Source organism: Mytilus galloprovincialis, chromosome 1, assembly GCF_965363235.1.
Source record: "Mytilus galloprovincialis chromosome 1, xbMytGall1.hap1.1, whole genome shotgun sequence".
NCBI lineage: Eukaryota > Metazoa > Mollusca > Bivalvia > Mytilida > Mytilidae > Mytilus > Mytilus galloprovincialis.
Window position 1 is genome coordinate 126,405,698 of NC_134838.1, and position 15,368 is coordinate 126,421,065.

The 15,368-nt window shown below is 30.9% G+C and overlaps 2 protein-coding genes across 5 annotated transcripts in view; one reads left to right on the plus strand and one right to left on the minus strand.

Annotated features, from left to right (window-relative positions):
- Positions 1 to 6,087, minus strand: part of LOC143057962 (uncharacterized) — a 40,288-nt gene extending 34,201 nt beyond the window's left edge. For all 3 annotated transcript variants that reach the window (XM_076231438.1, XM_076231433.1, XM_076231431.1), the window contains exons 1-4: positions 5,984 to 6,087; positions 4,710 to 4,759; positions 3,137 to 3,228; positions 1,631 to 1,803 (exon numbers count right to left, since the gene is read on the minus strand). In XM_076231438.1, coding sequence (XP_076087553.1) covers positions 1,631 to 1,803; positions 3,137 to 3,228; positions 4,710 to 4,759; positions 5,984 to 5,986 — 318 coding nt within the window. In that variant the 5' untranslated portion in view covers positions 5,987 to 6,087. The remainder of the gene's footprint in view (positions 1 to 1,630; positions 1,804 to 3,136; positions 3,229 to 4,709; positions 4,760 to 5,983) is intronic.
- Positions 6,088 to 6,172: 85 nt separating this feature from the next.
- LOC143057987 (HAUS augmin-like complex subunit 3) overlaps positions 6,173 to 15,368 on the plus strand; it is a 28,575-nt gene continuing 19,379 nt past the window's right edge. The window contains exons 1-7 of one of the 2 annotated variants that reach the window (XM_076231452.1): positions 6,173 to 6,302; positions 10,140 to 10,326; positions 10,827 to 10,940; positions 11,512 to 11,595; positions 13,399 to 13,510; positions 13,946 to 14,161; positions 14,982 to 15,124. In XM_076231452.1, coding sequence (XP_076087567.1) covers positions 10,151 to 10,326; positions 10,827 to 10,940; positions 11,512 to 11,595; positions 13,399 to 13,510; positions 13,946 to 14,161; positions 14,982 to 15,124 — 845 coding nt within the window. In that variant the 5' untranslated portion in view covers positions 6,173 to 6,302; positions 10,140 to 10,150. The remainder of the gene's footprint in view (positions 6,303 to 10,139; positions 10,327 to 10,826; positions 10,941 to 11,511; positions 11,596 to 13,398; positions 13,511 to 13,945; positions 14,162 to 14,981; positions 15,125 to 15,368) is intronic. The other variant, XM_076231458.1, reaches the window with a different exon arrangement.

Sequence of the window (15,368 nt, forward strand, 5' to 3'; positions counted from 1 at the left end):
TATTTTGTAATCGTAAAATGGAAATGGCGTACGACTTATTAGCATAACAGATAGTGAATAATATTTTCTTTTTTACTTGTATAAAAATCTTTGAGATGTGTCACTTTTCTTTAAACTACCCTAACTTATTCAGCGTTAGTCTCCGTTTATTGTTACACAATTATATCTCTTTTAGTAAATTAAATATTTATTTATTGATAAAAAACGTAAGTCAAAATCAAATATAGTTGTTTTTAAAAATTGATTTAGATGTACAGAGTAATTAAAAGAATTAACAACAACGTTTTGATTTTGATTTTAATCTTTCATTTGTTTCAAGCAATCAGATATAAACTGATAATCAATAGACAGGAAATACAATTGTTTAATTACATTAGAAATCTCGCATACCTTGACTGTCGCGTGCCGGCATAGATCAGAAGGATTAGGGCAATTAATTACCTGGTGTGACACCGCGTCACTCCAGACTGGGAGAGATGTCGCTAATACAATAAACAAAAGGTAATGGATTTTCGCGAAAGTCAGAGGGAATACTCCCAAATTTCTCCGAGAATTTAGGGAGTGATGTCGGAGTTTCCTGGTGTCACACCAGGAAAAAACTCGGTGTATGGAGTTTGGGATGGCTTTCGCGAAAATTGTACTGTAAATATGAGTTTGGGAATACAATAATTTAATAGCAATACATTATTGAAGATTTTGATAAGATAAACAATTTTCTTTTACAATAAAGTCCATGTTCACTTGTTTTATAGTAAAACTTAGCCATTCAAGTATATAAAATATAATAATAAAACATTGTTAAGTAAAAGTGATATATAAAAAAAGAAGATGTGGTATGATTGCAAATGAGACAACTCTCCACAAGAGACCAAAATGACACAGATATTTACAACAAACAAAAAAACGTGTCCATTTATCAGAAATAAAGGCAAAAAATAATAAAAGAAAATTCGTTCAGGATGCAACAATTTGATTTCGAAGGAGTTCTTGTGCAAATCTGGTAAAAGTCTATGAAAGGTTGACAAGATATGAATGTTTATATCTTTTTTTATCCTGTCTCAATCTCATTGATAAAGCAACAAAAAAAGGCAAAAAAAGAACACCATTCATCCCTTTATGACCAAAAATTTATGTTACTTCCAGTTCCAAATTTCCACGAACTGCCTATAATCATGAAGGCACCTAAGGGCTTTTGCAGAATTAATTGTATGGGTGGTAGGGGGGGGGGTGGCACTTTTATTAAAATTTGATGGGCGGTGGTTATTTAAGAAAGATTGCTTGAACATTTGAATGAAATATCCAATTTAAAGTGTATGCATGAATGCCTTAGCCCCCCCACCCATTATTTCGGTTATCATACCCCTTCTTTGTTTGCTCATTGCAAGGAAAGCCTATCACAGTAAGTCTGATCTGAATATATCAACTGTGTACTGAATTGTCTTTTATAATTAATCTGATGAAAATGGTCTCAGGATGACATGTTACCCTATCAGACATATTATTCTGATTCTAAGCCAATCAGTCTGAGGTCTTACTCTGACAGGAAATCTAGAATTAACAGACTAAATTGTTTTGATTTTTTGAAGCCATGTTTCTACAAAGGATAAGCTCATTTTGTAATTTTAGTTACCTTAGAATTGACAGAGGAGACAACTGATCTGTATGAGGAAGTGTTCCTATTTCTGGTAGACATGCGACTGCTAGGGGCAGGCTGACTTTGGACAATTCTGTCATCTTCAACATCTTTAGCCAACTTGTGAGACTCTATAGATGATCTGTGTAAACTCAAGCTGGACTCAACATCTACATTTAAATAGATTAAGTTTTTGTTATCTTAAGGGGGTTAGCAGGTCTAAATCAACTTTTTTTTCTTATATAGGATTTTGCTATTTTTTTCTACGATTAAACTTTATCTTATACCTAATATAAATATAAAATAAAAATATGGGGTCACCGTTCATTAATGTTCAAAATCTGCCTCCGAAAAAAGCATACATTTTTGTTAATGTCCTTTTTTTCTGTTGAACTAATAGGAGAAATATTGGTACAATGCAATATCGAAATAAAAAAAGAACTAAATTACAGAAATTGCTTAAATTTTACATTTATTTAGTTTATGTACAGTTTGTTTGAAAACAATAACAAAAAAATATAGGTCACTGATGAGTTAAAAAAGATATTTCAATTCAAACATCAAAAAATGACATTTTTGCACCAAAGGGAGATAATTTGGAGCTTAAGTCATCTGTGGCCAACCCAAATCGATTTATCTGTGTGATTTTTGTACCATATTATAAACTAATAACTTATAGTGTAATAGATAAAATTTGTAATGAAAAAACAAATGTTTAATTTTTTGCTGATTTTTTGTACACGCGAGCCTCCTTAATTCATGATCAAACCTTTCCTACTATACCTGTATGTTCAACAATGTAAAGAAACACAATGTCACTGTTATTCAAATCTAGGTTTTCCTACCAATTTAATGTCCAACTTTATACAGGCAATTAAAAAGTCAATACTAGAGATATATGTAACCTGAACAATAATTGAATTTCTTTATTTTTTAATAAAGCATACAAGTTTCCTAGCAAAACACACTGTCATACTTTGTTAAATAAGTAACTACCGTAAAGTTAATATATGAATTAACACTACATTTTTTATGGTAAGCATATCTACCCAGTGATATTGTTAGCTTTTTTCAAAACTACCTCTACCCTTTTTTATTGGGAAAATGAGCATCATTTTGATCCGATTGGGCAATTTGTAATAAATCCTAAATTTGACTGGAACTTCAATTTGCAGACACCCTTTCTAGAGGCAAACCCTCATTTGAAATAAGACCCCTTATTATCAGTGATGATACATAAATAGACCCTCAAATCTGTACATATAGTCATTTTAGGCATGAAAAACGTTTAAATGAGTGTTTTTCAGTTTGTATTCATGCACCTTTACTACTGAGACTGAACTGTTTGGGAAACAATTTGTCTTTTTGGGAATAATTTTAAGCCATTTTTTTTCAAATTGGAATTCTTCTCCAGGGGAAAAAGCCTTTATTCTCCGGTAATTTAAGGCAAACAATATCACTGCTACCACTAAGTACCACAGGTCTGTAACTGTTTCTACCAACCTGATTCAGAAAAATAATCATCTATTTTTTCGAATCCATCTTTATCTCTGTTGATTACTTTACCAGATTTTAGCACTGGTCTTCCAGATCTCCTGTAAAGTAAACAATTGTAAAATAATAGTTATTAAAACCAGGTCTAATTATAATTTGCTAGGAGCACACCCATCTCTCTCAATTTTGAGGAATAATTTGAACAACTCTTTCAGCTATGTATGTCATGAAGGTTGCCTATCAAGCATACTTTTTTCAGTAGCATTCCATATTTCCTTTATCCTGAATGATGTACTTTGAAGAACCTTCCTATTAGATATATTTCTAATTTATTCTCATCATGAAAATTATTGCCCTTGGAATTTTAAAGCAAACAACACTTAATCTATACATGCTGTTCTTGTAAGATATTCTTGATTTTTTTTTATAAAGGTCAAACTTAAATATGTTGAAAACTCTTAACTTATCTGGTGTCAAGTTTTTTGTCATACCAGTAAAGAACATGGACAAGTTGGGGAAAAATTCTTTATTCTGTAAGACTATAATAATGTTCATATGTGAACCAAGCTCACTGAGAACTGATCTGTATCTCTGTAACATGTTCATGCAATGAAAGTATTTATTACAAACGAAAGTGAACCAACGCCTGGTGTGTCTGTAGTAAGGTAGAGTCCATAAAGTGGATACCCGAGGGTATGCAGGGTTTGTTATGATAAAAAACATAAAATGTAGAGAGTCTTATAACAACAACACTTTAGGGACTGCTGCAGAAATTTATTGATCAACATGTTTCGGTGCCTAGGGCACCGTCATCAGGATAAAAACAATACATAAAATCATGCTGAAATACAAAATCGGGTTGTTAAAATTTTAAACGTCACAATGTTACAATGGTAAGTAACGTTGTTAATAGCAACTGAAAGTGAAAGTGAAAGTTCATTGTAAGTATGTAAATAAACTATAAAAAGAAATTAAAATAAAATGTTTTTGTTGTGAAAATGTTTGTTAAAATTATTCTGCCAACATGTGTTTGTTCTCTTGCATCGTGGAAAGAATAATACAATAAGTTGTCAGGCTGTGTATAGACTGTATAGGTTGTGTGGTCTGAATGTTCTGTTAACTTTCTTCCCCAAAATAGACGACATTTTATCAGCAATTCCGTACCATTTCAACTGGCTTCCCTTAGCCAGAGGTACTGCTTCCAATCGCGTCAGGAATGCTGTAAAATGTTTCGGTCACCGAGAGTTAAGGACAAGGTATAAATATCACTAGTTTATGTTGAATTTTAACTATGTGTTCGTTCATCAAACTATCGGGAATGGCCAGTAATCAGGAGCATCAGATTCAAATTCAATCTGATGCTCCCGAAAATATGTTAATCAAACATACATGTACAACCCTCGAGATACAACCACTTTTACAGATTACTGGCCATTCTCGATAGTTTGATGAACGAACACATAGTTAAAATTCTGCAGCAGTCCCTAAAGTGTTGTTGTTACAAGACTCTCTACATTGAAAGTATTTATGTATAATATTCTTAAGATCACAAACAATGATATAAACATAGTATCAAACTTACAAGCCTCTGTTCTTCCTCTTCAGTGGATTCACAAAGAAATCTTTCCCTGCCTTTAGAAAAGAAAATAGTTAAAATTAAAATAAAAGACAATGGCTAAGGTATATAATTTTTTTTTCTCTATTTACTATGATTACATGTATATTACTGTGTACATAAAAATTATCGTATATGCTGACATAATCATTATCAATAATTTATTTCTGTTTTATATAAATATGTAAAATATGCATCTTAAAATGAATAATTAATTAGGACTCCTGAACCAATAGTACTAAATTATTAAGTGATTTATATAAAGAATATTATTCACCATAAAAACTAGTATAATAATAAATATTCAATATGTGCTACACTTTTAAAAATTGAAGACCAGAGAAAATCAGGTCATAAAATTATAGAATAGAGAATAATAGGGTGAAAAAATTATAGAGAATAAAGAAAAATGACATGATTAATTTTAAATATAGAAATGTAGAACACATCCCCCTTTTACCAGACGCTGTGATGTCCCTTTTTGCAGCGTTGATACATTCGTGTGACACACAGTTCATAATTCTATCATCAAAGATAACGCTGTCATAAATTAAGCTTACATGTTTGTTGTTATTCTGTGGTTAACATGATGAAATGTCCAATTTCATTATTTATTTATGTATTTCACTGTCCTGAGTGTTCTTGCATTTATTTGTAATTAGTAATGTATTCCTATCATGTAATGTTGTCCATAATAACAGTAATTTTTTCGAGGTAATTTTAACATTGCCATTATTAAAGCGTGATGTTTGGCTAGCCATAAAACCAGGTTCAACCAAACATGTTTTCTTAAAAAATCCTGTACCAAGTCAGGAATATGACAGTTGTTATCAATTTGTTTCTAGTCATAGGACAAAAGTGAGTTCCCACTCCAAAAAAGTCCCATCATTTCAACTAAAATCAATATTTTTCAAAAAATTATTACCATATAACTTTACAAATGTTTTTTTTTTTATATAAAATAGATACCATTAGATGCAGAATTGTATGAAGTTTTATTGTTTATTTGGACATATCTTTTGTGAGGTTCGTTTTTATTATCTGATGGGTTAAACACATATACGGTATACAAGTACTGTTGCCTTCATTTCAAAATTTGATTGGAATATATTTTATAAAATGAAATAAAAACATATGTTTAGCTCACGTATGAAGTAAAACTCTACTATAGAAGTTAGAACAATCATTTTCGTTTTCTTGTTTGTGTGACACCGCATTCTTAAGGTTGTAGATCTAATTACCATGATTTTATAAGCTCTTTACAGTTTACGATTATTTTCCCCATTTTCAAATTTCCGCCATTCTCAGAAAATTCTAAACACCGGACTCGCTAACCAAATAGTAGAGAAAATCCGGATTTTTTTGTTTTTGTTTTTCTCGTCTTAATCAATCAAACGTTTTTGTTTCCCGTATTTCATGAATAAAAATATTTGTTATCGTCAACGCTGATGCTCGATATTTTTGCAGGGCGGTATCTTCAAACAAGAATAAACACAGGAGTTTTCATGCAATTCAGTTGAAATGTAAAGAATGAGACCAATTTGATACAACATACTAAGTGTAAGTCTACATTCTAGGTGATAATATCTTAAATCTATCGGGAATATATTTGTGAAATATAGGTACAAGAGACACCTGCCCAGGTCTAGAAATCAGGATCTAGTAAAAACGATTTTTGACTGAGGTTTTGCTTAGTTTTCTTTTCAATCAGTTAATTAATAGCAATTATCAATAACAAAATCAATATTTACGCTAACTTACAGTGCAGTCGGGTGTATCAGTCAGTAAGGGATCCAGACATTTTCATATAAAGTGGGGGCACACTGACTGCTTAAGAGGGGGCCTGCTCCAGCGGTACCTCGAATGACCGAATAACACTGTTAATATCCGAATAACACTTGAAATTTCAATATTAGCACATATTGGTGACTTTTAAAAATTGCTTATTAATTATTAGTATATTATCGATGTATTTTATAACTTACAAATGATTTGCAGAAAGCAGATAAGTTCATTAAAATCTTTTTTAATTTAGTTTGTACATCGAACGATGGCGGCCACGGAAATTACAATGGCCACCATGTACGATGTACACACTTAATTTAAAATGATCTTTATGAACTCTTTTTGCTTTCTTAATTTTTAAGTTATAAAATACATCGATAATATATTATTATTTAATAATCAATGTTTAAAAGTCACAAATATGTGCTATTATTGTATAGCAATATAATATTTTCCACAGAACGTAACCAAAAGTTAGCGTGCAATAAATTCTAATATTGCACTAGAACAATAAATCTTTAAAATTCATGACGTCATTAACGACAAAATCTTAGTTTAAACCAATTTTTACTCTCAAATATTATATTGCTATACAATAAAAGGGTTATTGCATGAATATTGGGGAATATTGTCCCTCGTAGAACATATATTGCACTCGCAAGCTCGTGCAATATAAAATTCTACTCGGGACAATATTCCCCAATATTCATGCAATAACCCTATAATATTATAATTTCAAGTGTTATTCGGTCATTACAAGTGTTATTCGGATAATAACAGTGTTATTCAGTCATTTGTGTTACCCCTGCTCCAGTGATGCTTCATAAGGCAGTGATATTGTTGGCTTTTTTCAAAACTACCTCTACCCTTTTTTATTGGGAAAATATGCGTCATTTTTATCAAATTGGGAAATTTATAATATACCATGAATTTGACTGGAACTTCAATTTGCAGACCCCCTTTTAAGAGGTAAACCTTCATTTGAAACAAGACCTCTTATTATCAAAGATGATAAATAAATAGACCCTCAAATCTAAACATATAGCCATTTTATGCATGAAAAATGTTTAAATGAGTGTTTTTCAGTTTTATTCATGCACAATTACTACTGAGACTGCACTGTTTGGGAAAAAAATTGTCTATTTGGGAATAATTTGAAGCCATTTTTTTTCCAAATTGGGATTCTTCTCCAGGGGAAAAAGCCTTTATTCTCCAGTAATTTAAGGCAAACAATATCACTGTAAGGAAGCAATACACAGTTAGGAAAAAAACTTAAAATTGACACTCATAATTTTTAAACACCCTCTTTCCCCTCCTGTCTAACAAAGAAGGCTTTATATGTGTGTTATGCATGTATATACTTAAAGAAAGAGAATCTTCCATAGATTTGATTTCTAATGGTCTTAAGGGTGAAATATAATCCCTTTTGGGTGTAACCATGGCAACAATCTGCATTTCTTAGATACAAAATATAGCAAAAAAGGGGGGTGAACATGTCACACAAGTCTCCAACATTTGCTCTAAAGGTAAATTTCAATCAATTACAGTGATACCTTTGCTGAATCCATAGGTTTATATCTATCAAGTGGTCCAAAAAAAATCATATGCATTTCTGCTCGTTTTTCCATAAAATTGAATTGAAAAGATCGAGCGCAAAATCTTTGTTGATAAACACTACAATAATTTATGGACCTATGGACGATACGGATAGGAAAATACAGACTGTCAAACATATAAATGGCCTATAAAACATGTTAAAAACAATCTAAATGTTCATATAAACCCACTAAGAAGGCTATATTATTCTTCACTTATCTAAAAATCAATTTTATCATGTTTATTGTACAAAAACTTTCATATTTAAAAAATTCACAGGGGCCATAATGCGAAACTAAACTTCTAACTGTGTATTGCTACCTAAGCAACCAAATTTTTTCCCCAAAAGGGGGGGCCTGCAACATGTGATGGACTGTAAAACTCAGATCAGGAGATTTGGAAATTTTGGTCAGGAGATTAGGACTCAGATCAGGAGGTTTTTTCTTGACATAAATTTTGTCAAAAATGTAACCGTATGATGTAGAAATTGTGTTTTTTTCTTCAAATTCCCATCAAATTGTAATATGTTTATAGTACTCTTATTGCCTTTCTATTTGAATGAAAATAAAATGTTTCGTTTTTGATAATTGATTGTTCAATGCTTGCAAATAAATCATTATATTTATTAATATTATGTATAATGTTTTAAGCCATTTGCCCATATGGGCGTAAAGTGCTTTTCAATAAAGTTAAAAGATTAATCTTATATGTATATCCTTATCATTGGTAACTGTATAGACAAATAAGAATGAAATATGCTATCTAGGATTTGTATTCAGTCTTTTTTTTCTATATCCAATGGCAGCAGGTATCAAAAGAATAGACAGACTTAGTACATGTATATAAACTTCAATTTAATTGCCATCCTTTTATAATTATTTGATTAAAATATTATTCATTTATAGTCTTTTTACAATTTATGTTTTTAAAAGCAAAATAAATTAAAACAGGATAATTCAGAGGGAAATAACAAAAATGTATTTCCAATATACAAAGTTTTTATTAAACAACGGCAGTTAGCCAGAGGTAAACATCGTTGATTACCAGTATATTTGACACCCAAGCTGTCAAGTGAAGCCATATAATTATACATCTTCTTTGATTTACAGCCAAAATTTAACACAGGTGTCAATTACACCCGTATGGTAGTAAGAATTTAACAAATATGGAGGCTGAAAGTATGGCATTAAGTACCTAGGAGATACAATACACCTTATTGCTATTTAGTCCAATCCAGGAAAACAGTCTTTTATACAACTTCCTGTTTGGGTCAGGCCGCCGAAAAAGAGGTTATCAGTAGTAAGCTGAGGGAGGAAAAACTTTAGAAAGCGATCATCAAGAAACTTTGATAGAGTATGATCCACTTTTTTTCGAAAATTAAAATTAAAGTAAAAAAATATATAAGTAAAGTTTCATGCATGGTGAGTTGTTTAAACAGGGTACCATTTGCTTCAACTGGATGAAAAAATTGTGTATTTTTAGAACTTTTCGGGAATGGAATAAATAGCAATTAGGTGTATAAGCAATGATCTCTACTGAGGCCCCATTTTAATAATTTAACTTCAAAGGCAAATAAAACACTAGGCCTTTTACATAGAAACTTGAACTCTAGAGACTGTTTTGATGCTGTTTGTATCATTCTGTGTGAAACATGTGTGTTTGTTTTATTTGTTTTGTCACTGTACATGTATTTACAGTTTTCAGTTGTATCTCACAGTGACCAATGAAATCCGGCATTTTAACTTTTATTTTCAAATGAATGTCAATTTTCGAGAAGAATGGAGTATGCAAATACATATGCTAATTTCAGTATTGAACTTTTAAGTAGCGCCATAGGTTTTCTCTTTGATCACATAACAATCTTTCAAAATGAAAGTTGAAATGCTGGAATCCATGGGTCACTGTGATATAGAACTTTGACTACACTTGTGTAGGTGTTGAAGATTTACAATGACAAATGAAAATCATGAAATTGATTCCATTTGATTTATCTTGACCATGCATTTTTATTTCCAGAAGATATTAAAATGAGTGGTAGACAGTTTGTAGAAACACTGAAACAGTTAGGATACCCTAAATCACATTCTCTAGATCCAAGTGGATTAGAATGGATGTTTGAATGTGAAGAACTGGTTCCTTTCCTTGACTGGTTCTGTACTAATGTCAACTCTGCTAATGTATTAGATGCTAAGGAACTTGAAGAGTAAGTACTGACCAGTGTGAAGAAGAAAAAATATGGTTCTCTGATGTGATGTTATAAGAAACATGGGATATCAGATGAAAATGATATTAATTTTTAGAATCTTTAAAACAACTTGTATGTATTGTTAATGACACCAGCTTGATATATATGTAACCTGTGTGGCAAATCAGGCTGTAGACAAATTTTGTTTTATTTTTTATTTTCATACAAGTCATATCTTCAATAAATTCCAGAATTAATTTCTGAAAAATTTCACTGTTTAGCATACAGTTGTATAAGCACCATTAAGTTTCCAATGTGTCCAGTAAACAAAGATTCATTTCTGTTATGCACCAGTAACACTCAGATTTGTACTGTCCTGCCTTCAGTCATGCATCAATGACTTTGAAAAAATTGTATCTGAAAATTTCTTTGTTTAACTTTTAATCTCCACCCCTTATTCATGCTTCAGTAGGTAAGGTAATTCTTGATATTATAATGGTTACTTGTTTCAATTTTAGATATGAAACATTGATAAAGAGTGGAGAGGCAGTGTTAGATGGTACACAACTTGATGAAGCTGTGAAGAATTTGATATCAGCAGAGGAAGAAAATCTCTCTGTTGATGACCTGAAGTGAGATACTTTTTTAGTTATATGACACAAGAGTGCGTGATAACCTTTTGTTCATGGATCACTGTTCTTTTGCCAAACGTCTTAAAAATACAATAACTTCTAATTTATAAGCATTAACACATAGGTTCCAAGGATAATTGAAAATGTAGACAATTTAAAAACTACTCAAGAATTAGATTATGCCGTTATTGTGGTGCTGAACACCAATATATAGTACTGAACCATCCATGTTTTATATGTACCTTAACATTAATCCGTGACGTATGACACAGAACACAACATTCTAACTCTTCACCTATAACCACATGCATTGATTGTATATTGACATTTATTGATTGCATTGATTGTTCATGTTATAACTGTATTTTGTGTATTAATTACTGTATCACCTGAATAAACCCTGGTGAGTTTCATATATCGTTCTTGTATTATTAATTATATGCTTGGATCACAACATTATGTTGCTTTTTGGTCACCTAAAAATGAAAAAAATCCATATAACAGTATCTGCATATTCAGACACTGATATTAAAACTGAAACAGAACAATAATTTTATTATTATTTTTGCAGGAAACAGAATGATCAGTTAAAGAGAGATATAGAATGCAGTCGGAAGAGGAAGCAGTCACTTATACAGAAAAGAAACAGACTGAGGTTAAATACTGGTTATCATATTAAATATTGAATAGATATAATTATTGTGTATTTAAACAAGACTTTATGTTTATTTATAATTAATTCAAATAGAATTGGTCAGTTGGAATTTTGTCTATTTCATTTGAAGAAATGTTCATACGACAACACAATTTGCAATGTTTACCGTAGTTGCATGAAGAAAGCGTAACTGACAGGAAGTCAAAAACCATAATCAACTTGTTAAAAACATTGTTTTACTTGTTTTCCGTTAAACAGATAGCAAATTCAGACGTAATTTGTCTTTGACTGTCCTCAGTTATGATACGAAAATGACAAAATCGACCGCCATTGTTAATAATATTTTCTTCTTCTACTTACTATGTTTAATACTCCAAAGAAGGAGCAGAACTGAATAAAGAAAGATAACTCAATTTTATATTTTCCTATGATTAAGATACCTACTTTAGACATGTCTAAGATATGTCTACATAATTCTAGCTTTAGAATTTAAATGTTTAGGTCTTTTGAGTTATAGGAAGTTAAAGAGGGTCTTAATAACAGTATGAGTAGGATGCCTTTTGCCATCTTTTTCTGTATTCTTTATTTTTAATACAAATTTTCACTATTCTGTTAATTTAAACACTTCTTATTTTGTTTTCTTCATTCAAAAACTATTTTTTTTTCTATTCTTTATATTTTAATTTAAAGACATTTTCTCTATTCTGTAGCATATACTGACCATAAGCTTCTTCTTCTTCTTCTTTATGTTTCTAGTGATCCTTCAATTATTGAAGATTATTCGCCGGGCGTTGACTATAAAATTTATAATTTGGCAGTGGCTATATGGCCGGCTCCGGCAAAATAGCCTCTTAGGTGCTATTTTACAGGCTCAGGCAAAATAGCCTCCTTGGCGCTATTTTGTCGGCTCATTTATATTCTTCTACATGTTGTTTTATTGTATGTATATAAACCCTACGCAATAACTTACTTAGTATTGTATGTTAAATTATTTAAAGTGCAGGCTGAGTGCAAAGAAAATTAAATGGATCATAGTTTAAATTTTGGTAGAAGAAATAAAGACTCTAGCTGGTTCTAAAGTTTGCTCCAAGTTTTCTAAACTAGCGACAAAATATATGAGCTGGCAATTTTTTCTGGCTCCAATTTTTCGGGAGCCAAGAGCAACCACTACATAAGGTTACTAGTTTATTCAAACTTTAACTTCATTTCAATGCAAAAAGTTCATTTATACCAGAGTTTAGTATGGTGTCCATTATCACTGAACTAGTACACATTTTTGTTAAGGGGCCAGCTGAAGCACGCCTTTAGGTGGTTGATTTTCCTGCTCTGTTGAAGAACCATTGGTGGCCTTCGGTTGTTTTCTGCTGTTTGGTCGGGTTGTCTCATTCTCAATTTTATCTCAGAAACAAATGTGAGAAACATTTAAATGACAACATTGAATTAATTGAAAATGGGAGGAACAATACTCAGAACATGCATTAATCCTAACCAAAAATTTATATTGAGTAAAACTTTATACAAAAACAAAGAGTAAAAAAGTTAAAAAAAATCAAGGTTTTTCTCCAGGTATTTTAGTCATTGTGCTGCTAAAAGTCTTTAATAAATCTTACATGTTGGACATCAACACAATATATAATAGTCTGTTGAAAAGTCAACATTGCACTAATTCTAATGCATTAAGACAGATGTGACAACATGATTCTCACAAGAATCTGTTTTAGGTCTAAGCTGAGAAGTACATAACAGGATTTTATGATTGATTTCTATCTCTAAATTTCATCTTATGATTGATTTATTTTATAGCTTACATCAAACAGGGTTAACACACCGTGTGTCCAAGTTAAAGACTGTAGAAGCAAAGACAAAGTCACAGTACAAGAAATGTCTAGAACAGACTCAAGCTGATAACACACAGGTGATTATTTGAAAGCAATCTGATTGAATTACAGATCCGGTGTCCAATGTTTTGCTAACAAGATCTGACAATATTTTTCTTTCTGTCTTGGTGACCTTTAATTGATTTATTGATATCTGGTTTGTTGGAATATTTTTATTCTCTGAGCTTCAAGTTTTTGTTTTATTCACACTTTGAAATACAGTTCAACACAGATTTTTCATTAACTGTAAGGACTTGAATGTGATAAAATAAGAATTAAAATGTGATAACATCAGAGCTCAAATATATAATATTCAAAACTGAATTGATAAAAAAATTTATGGATATATGTAAAAACATCATTTAAAGTAAATGACACCAGAAGTACTAAAAATAAATTCATCAGAATTTAAATGATGATCATAAAAGGTGAAACGTTACAACACAGTGTAAATATCTAACTGATTTTTACAGATGAATAATAGTCTTGATGATTTGGTGAAATCTGTTTCCCGAACCACTGATTTGTATGATAGCAAAGGAGATGTATCAGATCAAAACAGTCATGTGACATTAGACAGACCAACATCTCCTGTATTTCTGTCTCAGGTGACACAGGAGGAATACAATAAAACTGAAGATAAGTTTACACAAGAACTTACATCATATACTAAAAGATTATTCTTTGAGGTAAATAGTTTTTGGAGATGTAATTAGGGATTTAAATTTGTATAGTTCAGTTTGTTATATTTGAGAATGTCTTTTTGCTTTGTATGAAAGGTTGTCTTTATTGAGGGATGTCAGTTTTGTAATTTCTTATAGATTTAAGATATTATAGTATTCTGTATGTTATGGTCAATTAGATTATCTCCCATTTGTTACATTATTATAGGACTTTAGATACTGTGGATTCATTATTATACGTTGGATATCAATTTTCGTAGGTTTCGTTGGTACAGACGAACCACAAATTCAAATGTTCAAAGTATAATATATTTTCAATAGGCTTTGTATACATAGATTGACAAAACCACGAAATAAAATATCCACGAAAAGCAAGTTTTCAGCAATCAACGAAAATCGATACCCATGAAAATAAATGAATCCACAGTACACACAAAAAATGAATAAAATGAGCAGGGTATTTGGTTGTGCATATTCATAAACATCTATTGAAAAAGTAAACAAACATTTGTATTTTACTTATTTAATGTAATGGTCATATGACATTTTTATAAAGTCAGTATGTTTTCATCTTTTTTATATTTCTTTTACGAGTGTCCTTGCACAAATCTTCACAGTATATTGTATTTTTTCTTATTTTTGTAGCATATATCATAAATGTTTTTTTCTTTTTAGACTCTTATTTGCAAAAAATGTGGTCAAAATTTATGTTTTATTTATTAAAAATACATCATCTTCTTAATGAAAAGTGTTTTTGGTATCTGAAATGGAAAGAAATATAAAGGCCAAATATTTACAGTATATATTTCAAAATAAATATTTATAGGGAATAGCAGAAATGACTGGTCAAGATGAAGGTTCTAGATATGAAATATTGGAAGTCAGTGATCCAGAAAATTTACTGGTGCGTGGAGAAGCTGAGGAAATTAACATTAGTGAATGTAAAGAGTTAGCCAGAATACAGGCATTGTTAGTATTTATCTCCCTTTGTTAACATTAGTGAATGTAAAGAATTAGCCAGAATACAGGCATTGTTAGTATTTATCTCCCTTTGTAAACATCTGTGAATGTAAAGAGTTAGCCAGAATACAGGCATTGTTAGTATTTATCTCCCTTTGTTAACATCTGTGAATGTAAAGAGTTAGCCAGAATACAGGCATTGTTAGTATTTATCTCCCTTTGTTATCATCTGTGAATGTAAAGAATTAGCCAG